We start from the raw sequence: 24,680 nt of genomic DNA, 5'->3' as shown, positions 1-24,680 counted from the left end.
ATACTTCTGTGAGTATGCTTTCCAATGTTACACAACAGGCCTTAGCATGGAAGAACCATGTGACAACTAGCAAGTGCAAGAAGAAATAACGGAAGTCATGACTGCAGCTGGGGAGAGATAAATTGTGCCTTATATTCAGATGAACTGTAAAAAAAGACCTTTAAACTCAGTTAAGAAACACTTACACCTATGAGATTCCTCAGATCTTAATCAATATCAACAACATCAGACCATGAAAACTCTCTTCTTTGTTCCTTATGAACAAAAGGACGATGTACAATACTTGGTATATATTGTCTAAGATGCTATACTTCCAGACCTTTGAACAAAGTAAACTGAAAAGACAATCCTATCTCTATAATGGGAAGCCATACTCAGCAATCTGGTGGTATTTTTTGAGTTGGAGGCACCCAGAAAAGGATACTTAATTGATACAGTCCACCAGTACTTCAAAAACAGTTTGGTAAGACCTATAACGGAAGGCTCTTAAAGATAAATAACCAGCATAGCATAGAAAGCAAGAGGATAATTGAAAAAGGCAAATAGGCAGGAAAAAAGGAGACTATCTTATAGCACAGGATGGCTATCAATAGAATATCACAAATATCTTTGCCAGCCTTTTTCATATATGAATTACGAAAGCAATGAGAAGACAGGTGACAAAGTTTTTACCGATCTGACAGTTTTCCATTAAATGAAGACAAAGGCTGACTAAGAAAGGTTGCATAAGATGTCCAAGTAGTAGGGGATTGGTTAATAAAATGGCAAAAAAAATTTCAACACATGTATCTGCAAAGTAATGTTCATAATTGTGTAAAAACCTGACCTGTACAGAAAATTATAGGCTCTGAGATGATTACAACTAACTGAGAAATTGTGATTAAAATATCTGTGAAGATATAAGCTCAATGCTAACCAGTGACCAAAAAACCAAACTTGATGTTGGGAAAGAAAAAAGGAACATAATAGAAATGAACAGCGGATGAATTCCAGGGTGCCCCCACATTTTAAATACTGCCATGGGTCTCATCATTCTGTCTTATAGCTGATATGCTGGAACTACAAAGGTAGGAGATAGACAAATCCACAAGATTTCCTTACGTACATAACAGTTCATGATGTCCTAAATTTTTCAGCCACCAAGAAACAAATGAGACAATGAAAGAAAAACACCCAATCTTTACTTCTCCACCCCTTCCACACCGTATTATCAATTAATATGGGAATTTAAAAGTATTAACTTCAATTATATTGGGACTGACTTTTCTTGCATAACAGTAAGGCATTCCTGACAGTATTCCTGACAGTTATCATAATCATTAAATGTGGAGAATATCTTTTTGCCTCAAATTTATTTAGACATAAAAAAATATAATGGGTTTGGCATGGCCATCTTGGACATCACCACTCTTGAATGTATAATGAGGGTACAATATGCATGTAAAATGAAGATAGGAAAAAATAATGTTTTTTTCAGAAAACTGTACCTTCCACTCCTAAACACAAGTGCTTACAACAACCTAAAGGAAAATGAGAAAAGGCACATAATAGTAGATAATTTTTTAGCTATTGTTTTGTCAAGGATTTCACATTTGTTAAAGAATAAGAATAGAGAAAAAAAGAAGACAACAGCCAAAAAACATGCACTGAGATGTGACCTTGAGGAAAGCCTAAAGTACTTCTCATGTCAGATGCTGACTTCAAAGGGAGTTTGGAACTCTAACACTGCCCCATTTTGTACAGAGGAACAGACTCGAACTCTTTTTAAGCTAACGGTATTAAAGAGTCTCTTCCTCACATGAAAACAGTCAAACTCCACAATGTTAGAATGGTTGGTTGGATAAAAACTGTAGTGCTCTCTATCACTGAGAAGTCCTAAATGCTGTAGTGGAAAACACAGCTCATCTGCCACCAGCAATACAGTAACAAGAGAACTTTCAGACAGCCTGACAAGCCCAAAGGACAATTGTGGACTTAGTTAACTAAGAGTCACAACTCTACATTTCCTAGTGAAGAAAAGAAACCACAAAGAATGATGTGTCCTATCAGTGAAAAGAATTGTACCTTTCTGTTGAAAACTAATTAGTCCAGCACTATATAGAAGAATTTGTTTTTAAACTCACCTTCAGTGTTTTGATCATAGTTGGATCAGTTGATCTAACATAGAAACTCTTCAGAAAAGGTTCAAACATACCCTGAAAATCAGAACATATTTATGTAGCTCTCTCTGTAGTTTCATATAAAAAATGATTTAGAAAATTCTAAATAGGGTATACCTTTCTCTGAATTGACATAGTGGCAATATTTTGCAGAACAATATACTGCACCTCCCTAGAATGTGAAAAGAAAAATAAGAGTCATTGTGTAAAATTAAAGGTACATAGAAGAATGCAACATGGCAAAGAAAGTCCAATTCTATTTGAATATCAAGTCAATTATACATTTGTTTTGGCACAAACATTGAAAACAACTGCTAGAAGTTCATCATCTTCTTCACAAGAAGATGTATGAAACCGGGTTCTCATTTCTTAAAATGCCAGTATGCAAAAATATTCACTGACATCAGTGGTGTGCCTCTTCTGGACCTTGGGTATTTATTTAAAACAGAAATCTATTAATCATCTTAATAACATGAAAATCACTTACAAAAACCTTACATTCCAATGACCCTCTTGGAACAAATATTTCAGGATGATACAGCTGGAGAACAAAAACATACCACCCTCATCTGCAGTGTTGAAATGACTATATTAATTACAAGAACAGTTAATCGTTGCACAATGAGCAAGAATTGCTGTGACTTTTCTGGTCTTAAATAATTTTTCTAAAAATTCTCAAAAAAGGGCAGGGTATACACTGGCAGGTGTACACATCTATCAAAAAGCAGTACTTTTACATAATAGTCTTCCTAAGATACAGACAATAGATTTATGTAACATTCTAAACACAAAAATTTTAAACATGATTGGAGGGCATTCCCACAACTCATGCATTAGTTCAAAAGCCTCAGCAGGAGCGAGCAAAAAGAAATCTGAGTACCAGTCTAAAGCTTTTAAACTGCAGAGTTTGTGCCACCAATTGCTTAAAAACTAAACAATGATTTACATACAATTTTTCTGAACCATGAGTGCTCAAACCTTGCATGCTGCAAGTACATCCTAATAGAGAAATCATCATACCCATTATCTCCTCTTACTCAAAACTGTCTAATAGCTCTAAGGTAATTACAGCCGTTGCTTACAAAGAAAACTAATAATAGAGACATACTTAATATCTTAAACCTATTTTTATGTAATTCTTATATAGGTACATGGAAATAATCAGTTGCACATGATGAACCAAGACTGGGAATTGCTATGAAATGCTCTTTCAGGTACTCTCACCCTAACTAGATTATAGTTTAGTTGACGTTAATTTAAAGGCCATAGGCACATAACTTCAAGGGCAAACAGCAAAAGCTTATTTCAAAGTGGCTCTAACAACAGAAGTGTTTCATCCAGAATGGTAACAGAGAACAGACAAGCCATTCAACAGAGGAAAATCAGAAGACTGGTGACGTTTTAGGCACTAGTTGAGGTACAGGAAAGAAGTGACTTCTCTTTTAATGAAATTTGAGTATAAATGAGTATATTAATTGTGAGTATGAGTTTAACTCTATATGTTATCTGTACATATATCAAATTGCTTTAGCCATTTTACTTATCTTTGTACACACAGAATGGGAAGCATAACAGAACTATAAAACAAAACACTAAAATAATAGTGATTCATTCTTACCTGAAATAAAAGTATGAATACATAACACAATTTTACTTCTTTACTAATTTTTAAACGATAAAGATATTAGCCATGAGTAAGCTGCAAAGGTTTACAGAGAAAGAGTTCTATGATGACAGAGCTTACAAACTTTAAAGTACATCCGAGTAATCTTATCAGGCACAATAGAAGTGACTTTTTAAAAAACCTTGGTGTCTGTTTAACACAAACAATGAATTTAAAATGTAAATTACTTTCACAGCGAAGTTCTAAACAAAGTTACCAGGTATAGTTAGAAAGTAATTCTGAAAACATCTTAATAGTGTCTCATATATACATGAAATTTCAAAATCTAAAAAAAACTGAGTAGGGAAAAAACTCCACACTTCTATGCAGCAAATATTGGCATACCATGCCAAAACTAGGAAACACAAATGAAAAAACAGCATGAGCAATCTTATGAAATGGGCTGGCAAGACCCTTCATACAAAAGTAGATAATGTAATATTGAAGATGAGGAAGTCGAAATTAAGTGTCCTGAATTAAATATAATTTTTTTCTTTAAAAACAGTCCAGGGATTAAGGAAACAAAGGAGATTAAGTAGGATCAAATGGTACTTTTAATAAATGTGTTGTCTCCTTTCCCAGAGATATGCAAAAGCTGACTGGACACAGTCTTGAGTACTGTGTTCCAGGTGACTCTGCTTGAGCAAGGGGATTGGACCAGATAATCTCTAGTGGTCCCTTCTAAACTGATCTATTTTGTGATTTGTGTTAAAGTGCAGGAAAAGAATTTATACACCAGGAGACTTCTTTAGTACCTAGCAAGACAGTATGGAACTCAATGGAAGTAAATTTCCAATAGATTCCAATAATTAAAAAAAAAAATCAAGACCCTAAGCAAACCAATTGCTAGTGCCTCTATTTCAGTACTAACAAAGCAGCCATGATTCTTGTCAGAATGAAAGTCACAGAAATGAAATACAATACTGAGGATCCCTGGATATGGTAACGAAAATGATGGAGTTACTTTTAATGATCCTAATTTTCTGAGTAAAAATGAGTATTGTAGGACAATTTTAAAATGAAAACAATAGTGAAACAGTTGCATTCTTACAACTATGGTTAAACAAGTACACACAAAAGCTCTCACAAAAAATTAGAGATGTTAAGTATGGACTTGACCTACCTATTACTATGGAGTAAACGCACCAATGACTTAGAAACAATACCAGCTTCTGATTTTGGTGCCAAATGCCAGTAAAGTTGTGCAACTGCCATTACCACCTAAAAGGAGAACATTCAGAACAACACGTTAACTTTAAATTGTTCATACATATCTATCATACGTGCTTCAGACCTGCAGAACTACCAACTCACTCTTTTTCAGAAAGCAAAGTGCCTACCTGCAGTCTTCAAAATCAACAAAGCAAACTGAGGAAGAACACAGAATTAATATATTTTTACTAATTAAGTACCTTCACTTCCTCCCTGTATTTATTGTACGCTATAGTAAATAGAAGGTCATAGGAAGAGGCACAATGAGAGGGAAAAAAGTACATAATTCAAATTGTAAACATACCAATATCATCCCTAACAAGTCAGCATTGCTAACATCAGCTGCACAAATTAATGAAGAAATACTTCTTTAAAATTCTGCTTATGTTGTGCTTTGACTTCATGAATACAAGTTCAAAATTCCACTTAAAATATTGCACTCAGTTATGCTATTATGTAATTTATAAAACAACAGTTACCTTTACTGGCAACTTTTAAAGTATAAAATCCAAAACTAGTAAAAACTACAGAGTTGTATACCAATATCCTGGCTAGTGAAAAGCAGAAGACAGAGTAGCTTATTGTGCCTATGAGCCAAGACGGGAAATTGCTGTGAAATGCACTTTTATTTTTTAATTTTCATACTATTTTTTTCTTTCAAGTTTTCTCATAAGTTAAAGGCAAAATATGACCTCTATGATAATGAGTATGTCATGTCACAACCTTTCCTACAAAACTCTCATGATAGCTCTCTGTTCCAAACAAATCATAGAAAGGAGATTCCAAGTAAAGCTATCACGATGACACTTCACTCGGTATCTAAAATCTTAGTGTTAATGAAACAAAAATTATTATTAAACAATAAAAAGTGATTAAAAAATCTGAAAACAGGAAATAACTGAAATATTTTTAGCAATATACTACAGGTATCTTTTATTACAGAGAAAAATATAAGGTCACAGAGAAAGCAATTAATTTAATTGCAAGTAAATTCTTAGAATGTTATGAATATCTGTGTAACAATTCAAAGCAATTCAAAGAAGCATGATTTCACTTGTCAATGTGCACCTAAATATCTAAATCTAATATCAGAAGTTAAAGATCCTAAATGAGAATCAATACTATATTTAACAGAAATATTAAGAAAATTATTTATGGAATGTGAGGAAAAAGCAACCGAATCTGTTCTCAGTGAAGTATGATGGTAAACATATCAAAATACTTGTTCTTTGTGTGAAATTAGGAAATATCATAGACATCAAACAGCAATTTCTAGCAAAAAGTTGTAAAAATTTAATCAATTTTTTTCCAAGGTCTGCTCACAGATTGTAAGTGATTTTGAAAAGAGTAAGACATTAGCTGGAATCTAGAAGTATTTTCCAATGGAGAACTAAAACCTAATCTGCTTATCTTATCAGGATTAGTTGCAAGGTGACTTAATCACGGTGCAGTAACTGTTTTTGCAGTGATATGAATACTCATTACCACCCAAAGACTTTTCCCTGAAGACATCTAGTCTTGATTAACAGAACAAGCTGAGGTTAGAAATAACATTCTGTGATCTGATTAACATCACAATGATTCACCATCAGCATAGCCTTTTCTCTTTCTAAAAATTTACCTGTATTTTAAAATTTCATGGAAATAATATAGAGCATACTACAGTCATGATGTTGTATCTATCCTCCAACCCTGCCAAGGCAAGACCACTATGAATCTGGCTTGGACTGACAAAATAATTCAAGGTGCATATTGTCCACTTTTAAAATGCGAGACTTAAAAGAACAAATTAATGAATCAATAACAACTACAATTTTCTTTGTAGATCTATACCACTAAAACAGTTTGTGCCATCCTGGTTGCTGAAGGCTTTAGCATTAAAAGCTAGCTATGATAAAGTCATCACGTGTTATTTAAGTTGGATTCAAGTGTTCCCACATTTTTTGCTAATACTTTGTTTGTCTATATTATTTGGAGCACGTATTACAACCAGTGCACATGTTTGTTTACAAGCTAAGTTAAATTTGAAACAGCTCCATCATACTTCTCCTAAGGTTACTGAAGAGTAACTTCACACTTGTAAAGAGATGGAGATTTTACTTTTCAATCTTCTAAATTTTCTAAAAACATAGATATTTAGTAGTTTAACATTTTAACGAAAAAGCAATTTGTCATACAGCAGCATTTCGGCTTTGAAGCAAGGGCTTTGTATTCCGTAACAGCAGTCTGTGATCTGGGTCCATGGTATAGGTGGTTTTCAATTTCTGATCCTTCTCCTTCTGTTCTTCATCAGATTCATAAAAATTATTTTCATTATATTCATCCACCCCCTCATCAGCCTACCAAAAGACAAAATGACAAAGGCATACAGAGAATATTTGAATCAACTTGTTTTATTCACTAATTTATTCACACATACAACATCACAACTGCATGCAAGACTTATATAGTTTTTTTGAAATTAGCTATTGTCTTTTTGTTCAAAGCAGTAGATGCACTGACAGGAAAAGAGATTAACAACATATACAAAATCTCTTTAGAAATAAGACGAACTGCAAATGAAATACTTTTATTATTATTCTATAAACTATTTAAGGTATGTATATCGGTACTTTTTGGACTTAAAGCCTATGATCTGAAAGTAACACTTCTGAAAACGGTCAGTTTCTTACAATTCCCTCTTTTTTTTAAAACTTAATGCAAATTTGTGCATTCTTCCTGCTCTAGTTATATATAAATTATCTGTGGAAATAGCAAATCTGAAAAAAGGGACAGGTGTGTTTTTTTTGGTTTGTTGGGGTTTTTTTGGGTTTTGTTGTTGTTGTTGGGTTTTTGGGTTTTGGTTGGTTGGTTGTTTGGTTTTTTGTTTTGTTTTGTTTGTTCGTTTTGGTTTGTACTTTTGTTTTTAAAGAAATTAGGTGGGTAAAAGGTTATGAGTTCTGAGTCTGGTCTTCTCTGATGAAGTCCGAATCCTTCAGCTGTTTAAATAAAGTTATGAATTATCTGCATAACGTCACTTAAAAAAACAATATGCCACCTTGAACGAATTCATTAAATGTGAGATATTAGTAAATTGGGCCTTTCATTTACTCCACAGAATTAAATAAAAGAATATAAAGGAACACACTTTACACAAACATGGTGAATTACAACAAATCTTACAATTTCTGATGTTGATACAGAAAGGGATAAAGAATACAGTTAAAGTGTTTCATTATGCTTAAATTTAATTTGCATTTAAAGGCCATAAACTTAAAGAAAACTAAGATGGAAACAGACCGTCAGATCTCAGAAGCTGTGTTTTGGATTACCAGTATTGAGAGTACTCTGTATTAAAAAACTTGTCTTAAGAAATAAGCTACTGACTTCCCCAACTTGTATGTCTGCACTCCTAAATTCTTCCATCTCAATTTGTCACCAAAACATCTAATTGCAACAAAGAACATAACTGGGTAGCTGGAGCGATTCATGTCACAACGGGCTTGTTGGTACCAAGTATCAACTCTACCAATAGGTCTGCTTGCCTGTCTTTGAAACCTCTGTCCAACTATCTAAAGAATATTCAACCCTAAACAACAGTTTAAACTGAATTACTTAATCCATATACCGAAATGCTGGTTTTTTAAAAGATATAATTACTTTACAGACAAATGTATCTTTTTAATAATAGATGGTAGTAGCAAAGTGATCAAAAGTGAATGGAAAAATAAGTAGAAATTAAAATACACAAGTTGTTGTATTAAATAAGAGGACGACCAAATTAATAAAACTGGGCATCTTACGATGATGGTCTAAATTCAGCTTTTATTTCCTTCATCTCGTGTATTACATCCTGTTCTCACTCCACTGCACTCACACACTCCTGTAGAATCTTACATACTAAAACTATTCTTAGCTCTGTTATCCATAATTTACCACTAGCCTTCACATATGATTGGATGTTCACCTCTTATTTACATTCTTTTCCATGCTGCCAGGCTGCACGGCCTTGCGGCATCCTCCGACATACACAGGTCTTCAGAAAACCATGCAAGGGTAACTTCAAACCTTTGCTGCATGCCTTGGTCAAAACTCAGTTGTAGTAAAAGAATCCACAAAAGTGTCTTCAGTAGAGGTGAAAGGACAAGGGGGAGGGAGGGAAGAAGTGACAATGTATTAAGGTAGTAAATTTGAAGTTTTTATTACGATTTCAAAGGACACTGAAAATAAAAAAAATGGGAAGATATGTGAAGTTTTAGTACTTGATGCCAGTGCTCTCAGTGTTTTACAGAATCCATAGCAAACTCTTTTTCTTCTGCAGTAGCAACTGAAGCATTTTAATTTCCTTACTTCTCTTCCCACAAACCTTTGTGGCAGTCACACATCTAAACTAAAAATTCAGGATGCTAAATCAAGAAAAGTGGTAACCGAATTCCTCTCTTGCCTACAGAACAGGCAACTTGAAAACAAACTTCTTAATCGCGGTGACTCACAACCCTGCACTGAAGAAGCTTCCTCTAACACAGGGAGGATAATGCAATCCTCGTTGATTCAGTCTTCAGCATCCCCGCCTTGACTGCTAACAGACATGCACGTCATGAACTGAACTGCAGAATACTGAACTCAACAGGAATACAGAGTTTGAAACTGTATTTAACTCATTAATAACTGTTGCACAGAAAGAGCCTGAACTCTCACATTTCTAATGGGTTTTTTTAAGAGTTGTTTGTTAGACATACTTGGAGCCCAGTTCCAACTAATTATAATGCAATGTATGCCTCTCATAAAACCACTTTTAATTTAAATCTGATTAAAGTCTTTATATTGAAACACCTGCTTCATAACCCTACAGAAGAAGTATTAATGTGCTCTTGTCTTGTAGTCACATATTTCATTGCAAATTCATAATATTCCTCTTTGATCTGTTAAGATCTGGTAGGAAATAATTGTTCCAGAAAAAAGATGATGATGATACACAGGGAAATAAGTTTAATGAACTGAAATTCATCAAAATCAAATTGATGAAGTCCTACTTAGAATTTGTAGGGGCCTACTAAGACAACAAGGATATGAAATATGGCAAGATTTGCACATTACCACGGAAGGGAAAGCAAAGGATTATGTATGAGCCAGAAGACTGCAAAATAAAAACCTGCAGGCTTCTTGGTGTACCAGAATTATTGTTTCAAATTCTATTAATCATCCCACACATGGAGAGCAGTTACCAGGCAAAGTGAAAACATTCAACCATTCACAACCCCTAAAGCCTCAAGCTGAACTACAGACTATGTCAAAGTGAGACAATTGCACATTTAGAAGCATAGACCCCTCAGATCATGGAGTCCAACCATTAACCCAGTACTGCCAAGTCCAGCACTATACCATGTCCTTAAGTGCCCAGTCTACAAGTCCTTTAAATACCTCCAGGGATTCTGACTCACCACTTCCCCGGGTAGCCTATTCCAGTGCTTGACAACCCTCAGCGAAGAAATTTTCCCCAATATCCAATCTAAATCTCCCTTGGTGCAACTTGAGGCCATTTCTTCTTGTCACGTCACTCAACCCTCATCTGGATACATCTCCTTTCAGGCAGTTGTAGAGAGCAACAAGGTGTCTCCAAGCCTCTTTTTCCAGGCTTAAACAATCCCAGCTCCCTCAGCCACTCCTCACAGGACTTACTCTCTAGACCTTTCACCAGCTCTGCTGCCCTTCTCTGGACACACTCCAGCACCTCAGTGTCTTTCTTGAATTGAGAGGCTCAGAGCTGAACACAGGATTCAAGGTGTGGCATCATCAGTGGTGAGCACAGAGGGACAATCACTTCCCTGCTCCTGCTTGCCGCACTATTTCTGATACGGGCCAGGATGCCATTGGCCTTCTTGGCCACCTGGGCACACTGCTGGCTCATGTTCAGCCACTGTCAAATAGCACCTCTGGGTTGTTTTCCTCTAGGCAGTTTGCTAGCCAGTCCTCTAGCTTGTAGCACTGCCTGGTGTTGTTGTGACCCAAGGGCAGGACCCAGCACTTGGCCTTGTTGAACCCCATACCACTGACTTCAGACTATTCCAGCCCATCCAGATCCCTCTGCAGAACCTTCCTACCCTTCAGCAGATCAACAGGACGACCCAAGTTGGTGTCACCTGAAAACTGACTGAGACTGCACTTGATCCCCTTGTCCAGATCATCAATGAAGATACAAAACAGGACAGGCTCCAATGCTGAGCCCTGGGAAACACCACTGGTGACCAGCTTCCAACTGGATGTAACTCCATTCACCACCACTCTCTGGGCCCAACCAAAGCCTCCACATATTCTAACAAAAGGGGAAAACCTTGTGCAGAGATCAAAGAAAGGACCTCCATGCTCAGCAATTGTGCTAGGGGTATTCAGAAGAATAGCAACCAGAACAGCATGCTCCTTAACTTCAATCAGGAAAAAAAAGTATGATTGGGTATAATGGATAACATATGAGTGGGGTATAAAATAACCACTGATAACACTAATATTTTTACTACCAGAGTAGCACTGAAAATAAGATGCTAACATTTGGGAGATAAAAGTCTTCCAGCTTTAACTAGTATTGTTGAATCCAGAACTGACAGCTTCTACAGATAATTTCCTATACACTTACGCTCCAATCTTCAGTATCTATGGTTTACTTACACTAAACTGTGGAAGATGCTTCTTCACACAACCTTGAAGAAATACTAGATATTGGTGACAATCATATTTTACTTTCACAGGTTCTAATTAGAGCTCAAACTGACGACAACCAGTACACATCAGCAACTTTATCAGAAAAAAATCCAGTAATCTGATCCTTTCTGACAAGAGGGAGACAGCATGAGAGTCTGGGAGTAGATTCAAATCTTCCCTTGCTTTCAATCCTGTTAGATGCAGTTTCAGAGTTGATTTACAACTAATCAGTCCAACAGAAGCTTGTTGCTTGGTTTGTTTTTCAAAAGCATGTTTTGTTTTCACCAGGATCAGTAAATTGGGGTCATAGGATCACTGGAACTATAGGATTTTCTAAAGCACTAGGAGGGTAAGGGGAGAAGAACAGGATAGTGGCAGTCATTAGTTAAACTGCATTAAATACACTTAACAGTTTGTAATAGCACATGATTTAATTGTGCAGTTAATAGCTTTTCTAAATTGCAAATGACTAAAAAGTTCAGAACCCTGGGAGAATAAAGTGATTAAAAACTGAGACCACTAGCATTCGAGGCTAGGAACTGCAAATCGACTCTGTGCATTCCCCACCTACTACGATTTATTCACAGCAGAGGAGTATTTTAGTGTGAAAGAACATGCATTAATTCTTTCTTAGATTATTCCAGACATACAGTTTAGGGACATCATAAAGTATTAACAGTTTAAATGAAGAAATTGACAGCTAGCAAATCCCATTAGTGTGTTTTTAAAGTCCCTAGGTAAATGAGCTAACACTTAACTGAGATTTTGCTTGACGTTATATTTAATATTGCATAAAAGCTGGGAATGTTACTTCTATTTAGGAAAGCATTCACATAATATGTGAATTACCTCCAAACAGAGCTTCACTCACCCACAAACTGAGTTTAAGTAAACCTCCAACGACATCCAAAGCATGATCTCAATATATTTGCCTACTTTACCAGCCTTAACTCCATCTTGTATTGAAAAACTGATTCAAATATTTGTATTCCTAGGTTAGGTAGAACTGAAGTTATAGATCTTCAGTTTCTTTTCCCAGATTCATAAGGAAATACACACACAGGGGTTTTTTTATGCCTTTAGTAAATTATTTAGTAGGTAAGATTTTAGCTGTCTTCCAGAGCCCTCTATAATATTTCTAAGAACCGTTCTCAAAGAGTTTGGATAAGATAGGTTTTGAAGGTAAGAAGAGTTTTGGGATTATTCACTAGTCAGCAAATTGGACTACAATACCAAAACCACCTTAGCCCACCAAGATCAGTAATCATTTGCTGTATCAGGAACAGTATCCTTAAAGAAGGAAAACAGTACATAATGTATACAACAGTTTCCTACTTAAAGCATTAATATCCGAGATAGAGCTGAAATTTCCATATTGTGTGAGAACATGCCTAAATCCTTCCACATGCTTCACAGATGGGTTTCAGAACACCAAAATGGACTCGTCTTTGATCTATCAGAACAAATCAGTAATTGCTAAAAATCTTTGATACCTAAGCTACACAAAGGGAACACCTACTCAAGCTAGCAATTCAAGACACCTATCAATTTCCAAGAGGAAATTCCAAAGGAACTAAGACACCTACCAATTCAAGAGAATTCAACTGTGGCAGGTGAAATTTAACATTAAGGCACTTGCACTCACATAGTACTTAGCTTAACTTCTAGTATATATAAAATATGAATCAAATTTCATTTGTAGTTTACTAATAATACTCTCATCTATACAATACCCTGTTCAGTTCCAGTGCAGACGTACATGTTTATTTCATTCTAAAAAAAGCCCCACCATTTCCCCATACAGTATGAATACGCAAACTCATTTATTACATGAGACACTCCTCCAACTCTTCAATCCAGCCTTAGAGTGGCTTTTAAAAACTCACTTAGCCAATCACATAGTTTTTAAATATAAACTCAAAAAGGTAATGAAATAAAAGAATTAGTGAAAAAGTAAAAAACAACAAACAAACAAAAACCAACACAAAAACAACAAACACAAAACATTCTTCAGAAAGACAATATTCATAAAGTTTTATACTACAGCTTTGAGACAAGCATTGTGCAGGTGGAAGTATGGGTTTGAGGTCCACTGAACAATAAATTTTTCCCAATATATCACAATTACAGTAACATCTGTGCTAAGTAACTTCATAGCAAACTAACGTGAAAACTGAAGAAGTGTTCGTTCTCATTCCTCTAAGAAGCAGCAATTAAAGTCGTGGACTGGTGTCTAAAAATAGGGTCTAAGACTTAAATATGCTGCAATAATGAACATCTTTCTGCATCAACCCCAAAAGCCCAATTACTGTTGTAACAAAGTCTTGTGACACTTGCAACTAGAATTAAAACAATCCATTATGATTTTTAGATCACTTTCATTTATTAAAAACAGTTTAATTCTCTTCAAAATGGAACTGAGGCATAAAATAACTTTCTTACAAAAAAAAAAAAAATCCTTCCTTTCAATAGTGTGTGGAAAAGGTACGATAATGACAGTGCAAACAGAGATGCAAAGCAAAGAAGAGAAAAAACATATAGAGCGTAAGAAGAGAGGAAGCAAGTACAAGGAAGAACATGAAGGGATAAATTAAATATTGCAAAATAAAATTGAGAAGGAGTAAAGGTGAAGGGATTAATTAAAGGAAAAATATACCATTTGCTTCTTGCTAAAAGTTTACAATTTATTTCTCTCAAGTCCAAAAATTAAAGTGAATTTGGAACTTTTATTCAGATGTTTGGCTAAGTGCTTGAGCTGTTTTTCAGTTTTTTAAGATGGTTAAGGTTTAACATCAGTTTAAGTATCTGAAGAGGTAGTATAAGAGATCAAGACTATAAGCACATATGAACCAACTGCCAAGCAAGAGTATTCTTCCACAGGGTCGCACAACAAATGAACCATGAAGAAAACCAGTTGTTAGTTACTGCAACCAAGAGAAGGGTACTACATGCTCTAGGATCAGTTACCACCCCTCAAGAATTATAGACAAGGTATGGAGGAACACGGACCTCACAGATCTTCAGCCTGTACAGAACTGCAATTGTTCACAGTGCTCCTGCTTTTGTAGTGTTTCGACTATATGCTCTAGTTACAACAAACCATGTATACTCACTCCTTAAAGCAATTCACTTCCTTCTCTCTGGGAAAAAAGTGGACACTTTTAATAAGTAAATACCAAGACAATATTTCCCATATATGCAAACAGACTCATATTTTTATTTTTCATTTTCATGTAGCTTTAGGATTGTTTACAACTACCTAAATGTTTATCCAATATTTAAATCATATTGGGACTACAGTCCTAGCTCTAGATGTTAGATGGGAGACTCAAGTTTTCAAAACACAAAATTATCTAAATTTTTGAAGAATGCTAACTGTATCTGTAGTTGGAAGTCTAGAAGGTGGAAATTTGCTATCCTTACCTGACAGGTGTGCCCTGCTCATCTAAACATCATCGATGGACATTAAATTCTTCTTTACAGATTTTTTCTCTTTCATTCTAATGCCTAAGTAGACAAAGGAGCTGAAAGCATCTTAAAACATCCCTTATTCAATTTCAAGTGGTATTTTCACACTAACAACTGGTGGTATACTTATTCTCTTATCATCCTTTTATCATAAAGACACGTTGCTACAATTCAGGACTAAGTTACCCCAGTCTTCTTGTCTAGCACTTTTCTAACCATGAACTGGAACAAACTCATGTTTACACTGACGAAGAGATGACTGATCCAAGTAATTTGAATTTTTTTATATTTACTCTTCCCCATGGTCCTTTAGAGATCTGCCATAACTAATCAAGAATTCTACCTGATATTACAAACAGAAGTGTACAGAATCAGATTCAGGAACCTAAACCTTTCTCAGAGCAGACGTCTGACCACTTACAGGTGTTTGTCAAACAGTGGAAAAATTAATAAAGATTTACTTTTGTAAAGCAGCTAAGGAAGCTTATTTTGCAACTCTTCTAAATATCCAGAGAAAATCCTGTTACGACAATGAAAAGACCACACAAGTTACTAGACAGAGAGTAATACCACAAAGAAAGATGCCCAGAACAGAATTCACAAATACTTTGGCATCCAGGAAGGACTCAAAGTAATCTAACACAGTATTCATTTCATATTGCTTACAGAGTTTTCTATGAGTAAGTAGCATTCAAATGGCCAAAATTAAAGCCAGAAACTTTGGTGGTTCACAGGGATCTGCAACGTCTGATATTTAAATTAAAAATGACTAGCAGTTAGACAGTTAATATTTAGATTTCTATAAAAATAGTTCCATTTACTTCCAATTAATTTTCATCTCTGTAAGTCAATGATTTAGACAGAGATAAAAACAATTTTAACCTATTTGTAACAAATGGTTAGAATACCTCTTAATCTATATATAAATAATAAAAAAGAACCTTATCCAGAGTCAAGAAGGCAAGACTACAGCACTGGATGGACTATGTGGAAACTGCTGGTCAAATCTGCAGGAAAGTCAGGGGTTGCTTTCTTAGTTTGAGTAGATACAGCTGTCCTAAAGAACTTGCCTACACAGATTCTACTCACTGCTGCTATTCCATTGCGAGTCTGTCATGGCAGTAACAGAAACCACAGCAATATACTTTGCTGCAAAGATACATAGCATTTTTATTTACAGACTGTACTTCTCTTATGCCAGCAGTTAGTGTCTAGAAGCCACAAAGCAAAGCAAATCAGGAAATTAATGTGCCTGAAATTCAACCCTCTCTTCAGTTTTTCTTCTGCTGGATTAATTCCTTTATCCAGACTTCCTTTCAAACACTATCCCTAACATAAGGGAAGAGATGGGGAAGATGAAGGAACAGTAGAAAACCAATAATGGTCCCTTTCAGTGACAGAAGAGGTTATTATACAGTGATCATGAAAATATTCTTAGATTATATTCATAATGACCATAAAGTTTAGTTTAGAGTTACAAGAAATAAACTTTCCACAACCAACTTGAGGTAATTTTTTGTTATAAATCTATGTGTTATGGTATTCTCATCTTATTAGGAAAAATAAAAACCTATAATTAACTATAGGGAGAAACAAAACTTCTGTGACAGTAAAATAGCTAGACAGTCCATTTTAATGACCCAAATGTTTCATTAAATATCTTCAAATAAGTGCATCTGATATTAAACGTTAACCCCACTTCATGTATATCTAAAAGAACCTGGCCAGGGAGTCCTGCACTATAACAAAAAGGGAGCAGTAACTGAATCCATACTGCCCTGATTCAGACTGAGGATTCTAATAGGTGCATTAAAAAAGGAAGAAATAAGTAGCATAACACATAACTTCACTGTAAACTAGCTTTCCTAAATTTAATCTTTTGCTTGTATCAGCCCAATCAGGGTCAAGTAAATCTACTGATGTATGTGGTTTCCTTGTGTCTGAAGAGGACAGCTTAGTGCAAGTTGAAGGTGAGATGACTGCTTTATATCTCTGGGAAAGAAAATTCTCTGGTCTCACAATCTTTTAGGGCAGTGGATAAAAAAGATAAAACAAACCAAACCAAAATAAAATAAAATAACCAGTGAAACTATCATCTGGTATATCCACAAAGAAACTTCATTGAGGTCAACAACGGACTGTAGATGATATGTCAATTCAGTAATGCACAACATATCACAATTAACTTTATCCTAGAAGATTGAATGCTATTCTGAATATTTCTTAAATATGTAACTATGTCTCCTTATTCATCTTCTTATTGTGGGAGAGCATAATAAAACTTCTAGATCCTCTACTGCGAGTTGGAGAAAAAAAGAAGCAAAAGGTATATTCAGGTTGATTCATTATTAAATGGATTCATTATTAAATGAATGACATATATACAAAATATTTTTAAAATACTTCAGCTTGTTTCACTTTTACTGCTTTGTCTGGGTAACCTAGTTAAAAGGAAGCTATTACCCTGAATACACCTTTCCATTCTGTTCTCAGCCTCTCAGCAGAGGATTTAGAAGTTTTATTAAGCTCTCCTGCAGTAAACCAGAAGAACTGATTCAGGATGCTCATTACACTGTTAAGAAGTTCTACAACAGTTAAGGACAGACAGTATTTCCTCTGTGCTGTGCTTGAAGCTTTACCATTCACAAATACAGCTCACTCAATGTGCACTCCAACATGGGGAACAGTAAGAAAAAAAAAAATTTAAAGCAGTATTAGACCCTGCTGAGCTAAGTAGCCATTAGACACTGAATTCTATCCCACATAACCATGACCTTTATGGAATACACTAAGAATTCCTCCTTGAAAGATACTAAGAAAACACTGCAAGAGCAGGAAACATTTTAAAGCATTTAACAAAAGACAAGAGATCACAGAAGAGCTGAAGTCAGAAGGGACCCCAACATTTAGTCAGAGCTATCAATCAAAATAAATATTTTCAATCTGTTCGTTCTGTAATTCACTTTTCACAATTCATGGGTTTATGTACGTACACATTCAAATACTTCACATTTTCCTTGTAAAATTCCTTATTCTTTCAGATAATTTTCTTCAGGCTGAATTCCTCCTTCCCTCCCTCCCACCCCATCAGTTATTCTGAGTAAATTCTGAGCACTTTAAATTGAGCAATACTTCTATAATTAATCCTAAAAACGTAAGCTTCTCTTAAGTCCTTATAAGCAACTTTGTTATAACTGAAGCCCATTATCAATATCAATTCACCATTTTTTCCAACCTTAATTGAACACCAAGAGAGTTTGTTCAATTGTCTGAAATGAAGCTGAGCAGCCCTGAGAGTCATTGCTTTTTTGCAAGACTACACCTCCCAGCTCCATTTTGCTCTATATAAAGACTGTCAGAACTTCTGACCAAGTCAGCTGTTTTTAGAAGACACCCCTTCCAGATGGGACATGAGCTTGGTGGTAAATTTATGCACCAGGACAGCTGAAGCAACCACTATCTCTTGCGATCCTCATCTTGCAGAAACAGGGATGCTGAACAGCCTGCAAATCAGTTTCTGAGTTGACAGACTGCAACTCAGCATACTCATTGAAACCAAAAACAATTTTATTTTAGAATAAGCTGTAAACTGTTATGGTTCAGGAGATGTTTGCAAACAACTTGGCGGTCCCAACAACTTCTGCAACAAGAGCAGGGTGAAATACTTATGCTGGAATTCATCACCATTTTATCTGCTACGAAGTGTGCTGTTTCCCAACAAACTTGAAATTGTTTTTGCTGGTTCTAGTCCCAAGTAGGTAGTTGGAATATGAGTGCCATGCTCTCATTCCAGTTAACACATGTTAAAGCTGAATACAATTCATACAGAAAAAGAGGTTATTCTGATACTGTATTCATATGTAACTACTTCAAAAAACATCCTCCAAGTATTTTAAGACAAATAGTATAAACCAAGGATGTTCTTTCTCACAGCATTTACAAATGGAATTAAAAATTATACCCTACAAAGAAGCTAAAAATTGGAATATAAAACTAAGTATTCTTGGTTAATGGGTAATCTGATTAAAGTTTTGCAACAATTTTAAGCATATCGCTTAAAAAAAGATCTTTCACCATAACTGGTAAGTATTCCAAATTTCTTTTAGATTTCTAAATGCACAAGAAATCAATTCAAAACATTACATCATTACTTGCTAGGAACTAGTTCAACTTGAACAAAAGCAACATATGTTTCTCAAAAAGTAAGGTAAATTTTACTGAATAAAAATGCAAATATGCATTTTAGCAGCCTTGAATTTATTAATCTGATGGGTTTAATTTTCATTTTCCTGCATCAGCTTATTTATAAAGTGTCGTGCCCTATAAATATGCTGTTATTTTCTATAGTCAAGCACCCTCTTAACAAATCTTCTCATTAATATGTAAATTTAAAGTCAATCGGTCTTCCCCCTGACAGCGCCATGAATTCCTAGTGCACTGTATAATCGGCTTTTACTTGGCATCCACTATTTATCATCAAAGATGTCAGTTAGAAAAATTATGGAAAATGCACTGCAATTGATATGACTGCAATCTACTTTGTCAACACTTAATTGTTCCTCAAATCATACATTTACATATAAACAGCCTAAATACTGATCCATAATGATGCAAATAAACCAAATTAAAAATCTCTTCTACTGCACAAGATGGTCTGTTGTATGATGAGTTCATTTAAGAACCTATTGACAAAGGCATGCATTTCAACTAGCACCACCAAAAAAAAAAAAAAAAAAAAAAATCAGTTAATTTAATTCCTGAGTAGGTAGACAAACTAAATTTTACATTGAAGCTTTTAAAAGTGGAAACAAAGTGTTATTAATACTACTCTACTGATGACTAATTTTAGGTTGACACAGTCAGTGTTGTCACACAAACCCTTTACAATCCTAAAGCACAAGCCACAGCAACAACATTCAGTTTCATCAAAAAAAGTACATTAGAGCCTTAAAGAAATCAAATCCCATTAAGACCTCCAACCTCTCAGTCCAAGACAGGAGGTCATCCTCCTCTTCTAACCTTCCTTTGTCCAGCCACAGACTAAAACTGGCTAAAGCAAATTGTGGAACTGTAACTTTAGGTAAAGTAGACTGACAATTTTGATTCTTTCTAAATGTCAGAGGGAAGACTGAAAGTTGTCTTCTTCCAATAAGCAACATGTAATAAACACTGTGCCTCAAGGATATTAGAAAAACATATAACTTAAATCTCTCACTATCTAAAAATACTTTTCTTATTTTAAGTAATTTTCTGGAAAAATGTGTTCTTGTAAACAATTTAATTTTCATCAGAAACAAAAAAGAGTATTTCAGAATCTAACTGGTAGTGCAGAAGTATGATTCTACTTTAAACATTTTTGTTGTTTGTTATAATCCCTGATTATGTAAGAAGTGAATACAACTGTAAACTAAATCAGGTTGAAATTAACTTTGTCCAAATACAACTCCTTACGATTATTTTCACATAATAAATTATACATATATTAACACAGAATGCCACTGCATTTCAGTCTTGATTCCCAGGCAAACAGTATTAAAAGACTGTTTGAATGAATTCAGTGATAGTTGGTGTCATTCCCTATTCCAAAGCTGAAAAAAGAAACCTTTAAAAATTGTTAATATGCTAATTACAAAACCACAATAATCTGCACTGAAATGTACATCTTTAAACATGAATGGTTTTCAAATTAAATGGTAAAACTTAACATTAGTAATATCCCCAAGCCTGTGATAAACGCAAACAACCAGAACTGTGGAGCAATTTTATACAGTTCTTTCCAGAAGTACTCTGTCTTTTAATTTAAATTGTTATCCAGAGTTAAATCCCTATTGAAACAATAGCATCAATTTCTTGAGCTGCACATTTTTTTGTTGTAAGAAGCAACAGAATTTGTATTTTGAGTATCTCCTTTTATAAATGTTAAAGAGTATACTCATATTCACATTGTTACAATGAAAATACAACATTGTTTTTTGTAATTCACATTTCAAATACTTATATTCAAGTCTCCACACAGTGTCTCACCACATTAGCAAAGCCTAGACAAGTTAGGTCATTTTTTTCATGCTGTGATACTGGGTATTCGTATCTAAAATGTAGGTAGGTTCCACCCAGCGTCAGAACAGAAGGGCAACCCTTTCTTGTTCTCACTCATGTAAAAGCAAAGAGCCATGTGGCTCAAAGAAACACAGAAAAAGGAGAATCTCTGCTGCCCATGGGCTGTGCCTTGTATAAATCAGAAAAGGTTAAAGCTTGGAAGGAGAATTCTCATGCTCTGAAGAAGGGTGGATGATCTGTGTTAGTGAAGTCTTAGAGAGCTAAGACTCACATATTTGATTGCTATTTTTATTAAAGTCCCCATAGAAATGCAACTTAAAAGACTAAGTATATGCAACAATGGAAATAATTCAGAATGTAGGCTCACAACGCTATTTTTTAAAGTCACAAGCTTACCTTCCATGGGCTTACAAACTGTGTACGTGCATATCGAGTTAACATGTGGATTATAACAACTTGACCCCACTCTTCCACATCAACCAACAAGTTGCAGAGCTTTCGGTAGTTCTTGTGAATCAGATCTATTCTATCTGGACACACCTCTTCAAATGCCATCACAACACTCCCAGCTACCAGCTAGAAAACAAAATACAAACCAGAAGGTCAGTACTCCCTCTACAGTTCATCCACAATCGAGAATCAGAATTAATACTAGCAATTCTCAGCAACTTTGTATTATTTCTATTCAACAAAAACAAACAAAACAACAACAACAACAACAAATAAGTCCATAGAAATGGTATCTTACTCAAAATAGAATTGGGGTAAGATTATTAGAACAGAGGAATCACTGTTTCTATTACACACATAAATCTTACTTCCCAGCCCTGAAGACAGTGCAAAGTAGGCAAATTTATTTTTTTTACAGTTTTAGCTTCCAAATAAATTATCAGAGAACTTGCAATTAACTCAGAAGTAATACAAAACAACAAGAAGTAAAACACAGTAATATGCCCAATAACATTTACTGGGATTCTCTTCTCTGGCCTGATCAAAAGGTCAGATCAAAAGAAGGAGGAGCTGGGGCAAGTTCCCTTGCATTACTGGAATCCAAACTTCTCTCTCAATAAGGACAAATTAACTGTCATAGGAAATTTTATATTTAGTTTCATGAATACACTCTGAAAAAAAAGGCACAAAAATCAGTAATACAATAAAGAGATACATTAATACATTTCCTCAAAGAACACAAACAGAATTTCTGCATGTTGTTACAAAATTGCAGGAATGTATCATTTATGCCCTATCATGTTCTCACAAAATTTTTTGCCTCCATAAGAAATAAATCTCTATTTATACACAAAGATTCTCATGCTGACTATGATTGTAAAATAGCTTTGCTTTTATGAGAAAATTAAATAGATTAACAACATTCTAATACCTTGGGAATTACTGAAACCTTCTGCCAGGGTATTTTCTTTTAAAATAAAAGAAGGAAATACATATTGGAATTCCAGTTAAAATTCTGTCAGTAGGTTACTCAAACTGTGAGAAAAGCTCAAAAGCTGACCATGCCTTATAAGGGCATATCATTGTGTGCCTGGAATTACTATTCTTTCCCTTCTAATTGGTTTAATTAAGATTTGCTTTGTGTCAGAGTACATGTTAAGTCAAATAACTAAAATGATGAGACTTTATATGAAGCAGTCGATATGTATGCAGTTAGCATACATGCAGTATAGCCTTCTGGCAGCAAATTAATGTCATATTCTATCTGAGCACCAGGGATCTGCATTTCAACCTCTAAAATTTCCCCAGTGACTTAAAGTAAGCAATTAAATAGAAGTGCAGTTTATTGAAATGGTACTTTTTGAGAAATATTAAATACAATGATATTCATACGTTACATTTTTCTCCCTGTATTTGGCTGACATGTGGTTTATTAGTATGCGCCCAACATGACAATTGAAAGAAAACAGTGCAGAATATAGTCTTGCTATTATGCTAAACCAGTCTCAGGCTCTGTGGGGATTTTATGAATTACCAATAAGAATAAACGTGAAGTTGCATTTATTGTCTCCAGCCTCATCCACATACTGGTACCTGCTGGTCCCAGCAAGTATGCAACGCATTCCAGGGAGCAAAATTTGATTATTTGATAGAGCTAAATACACTTTACATCTAAAATAATTTGCTACTTTTTGCTGTATCACAAAACAAAAAGCTCTTTTTTATGTGCTGTTGTACTAAACTTTCTTCACAACAACGTGCTGCAGTAAGCTATTCCGTAATTAAAAACTGCTGTGAGCTGATGCTTACATGGGGACTCAAAACTCAGCAGAAGGCAGTGGTTAATCCCAGGCAAATCACTGTGAGTCCTGAGTAGGTATTCAATTAGGCCATAGAAGCTGAGCATGGAAGACTGGAAAGGTGGGAAACCCCTTTAAGAGGATGCAGAATTCTGAACTGCAGTTAAGGCCATCTTGCAGAGGACAGTGTGATAAACCCGAAGCTTTAGAAGAAAGGGATGATACTTTTGGACCACACAGAGAGACTGACACACAGATCAGTTTATGACTACAAGGTAGTCACAACCTAATATTTAAAAACACCCTTTTAGATTCATAGGTGAAGGACAACACAGATATTCAACTGTAATTGTGGAGTGGATACACTTGCCTTTTACTGCTAGTAAGCCAGTACATTTTGCTGTATTTCTCCTTCATTTGGATATGATTTAGTTTGAAAGAAGCTGACATAAAATACATATAACACTAGCTCAGATCATTTAAACTGAAATATATATCCTATTTTAAACTGAAAATATATCCTATGAACATTTCTGGCTTTTTAAAAGCTCAGTTACTGAGAGTAAAACAGAATAATTTAATGCAAAGAAAGAGTCAAACTGAAATACAAGAATTCTAAATAATTACTTATTTCAAGTCACATCGGTCACCCACTCAGGTTTACAATGAGAATGCTCTCAGTTGTAAAAAGTGACAAAGATATTAAATGATATTAAAAGTTATTAATAACAAATTGAATATATGCTATGAAATGCAAGAGGTGCACTGGACAAGCAAGCATTTTATTCCTGTGGCAAGTCACTAGATCTACCAGTTAATACAGGAATTGCCATTCATTCATGACATTATTTAAGATCATTCCTCTCTCCCCACTATTGCATCTTCTAAAATTAGGTTTTTCATTTGAAAGGGGGAAAAAATTAAGAATGTGACAGATTGAAAATGCACTGGTGACAAGAAGATTTTTCGGAGAAAATTTCTTAATGCCTTCTTAGTAAGAGATAATTTTCTAGTTGATACTCTTTCCCCTATAGTTTGATCCTACTATATATCTAAACATCAGTGGAACAGCTAATAATCTTGTTTATTAAATGCTCAACATTCCATAAAAATATTTAGAATTAAAACAAAATGATTCAATCAGAATATAAAACCAAAAAATATCGGTTTCTAAAAAACAGTCAGTTAATTTCCATC

At 34.8% G+C, this 24,680-nt stretch overlaps 1 protein-coding gene across 4 annotated transcripts in view; it reads right to left on the bottom strand.

Annotated features, from left to right (window-relative positions):
• Positions 1-24,680, bottom strand: part of AP3B1 (adaptor related protein complex 3 subunit beta 1) — a 150,426-nt gene that overhangs the window by 89,238 nt on the left and 36,508 nt on the right. For all 4 annotated transcript variants that reach the window (XR_007630479.1, XM_050328755.1, XM_050328753.1 and 1 more), the window contains exons 7-11: positions 21,631-21,810; positions 7,212-7,373; positions 4,946-5,043; positions 2,277-2,331; positions 2,124-2,195 (exon numbers count right to left, since the gene is read on the bottom strand). Coding sequence is in view for 3 of the 4 variants with exons in the window: in XM_050328755.1 (XP_050184712.1) it covers positions 2,124-2,195; positions 2,277-2,331; positions 4,946-5,043; positions 7,212-7,373; positions 21,631-21,810 (567 nt within the window). In the remaining variant the exon portion in view is untranslated. The remainder of the gene's footprint in view (positions 1-2,123; positions 2,196-2,276; positions 2,332-4,945; positions 5,044-7,211; positions 7,374-21,630; positions 21,811-24,680) is intronic.

Source organism: Myiozetetes cayanensis, unplaced genomic scaffold (genome assembly GCF_022539395.1).
Source record: "Myiozetetes cayanensis isolate MyiCay16 unplaced genomic scaffold, myiCay2020 scf4, whole genome shotgun sequence".
Classification (NCBI taxonomy): domain Eukaryota; kingdom Metazoa; phylum Chordata; class Aves; order Passeriformes; family Tyrannidae; genus Myiozetetes; species Myiozetetes cayanensis.
This window is presented reverse-complemented; position numbering and strand designations above follow the sequence as displayed.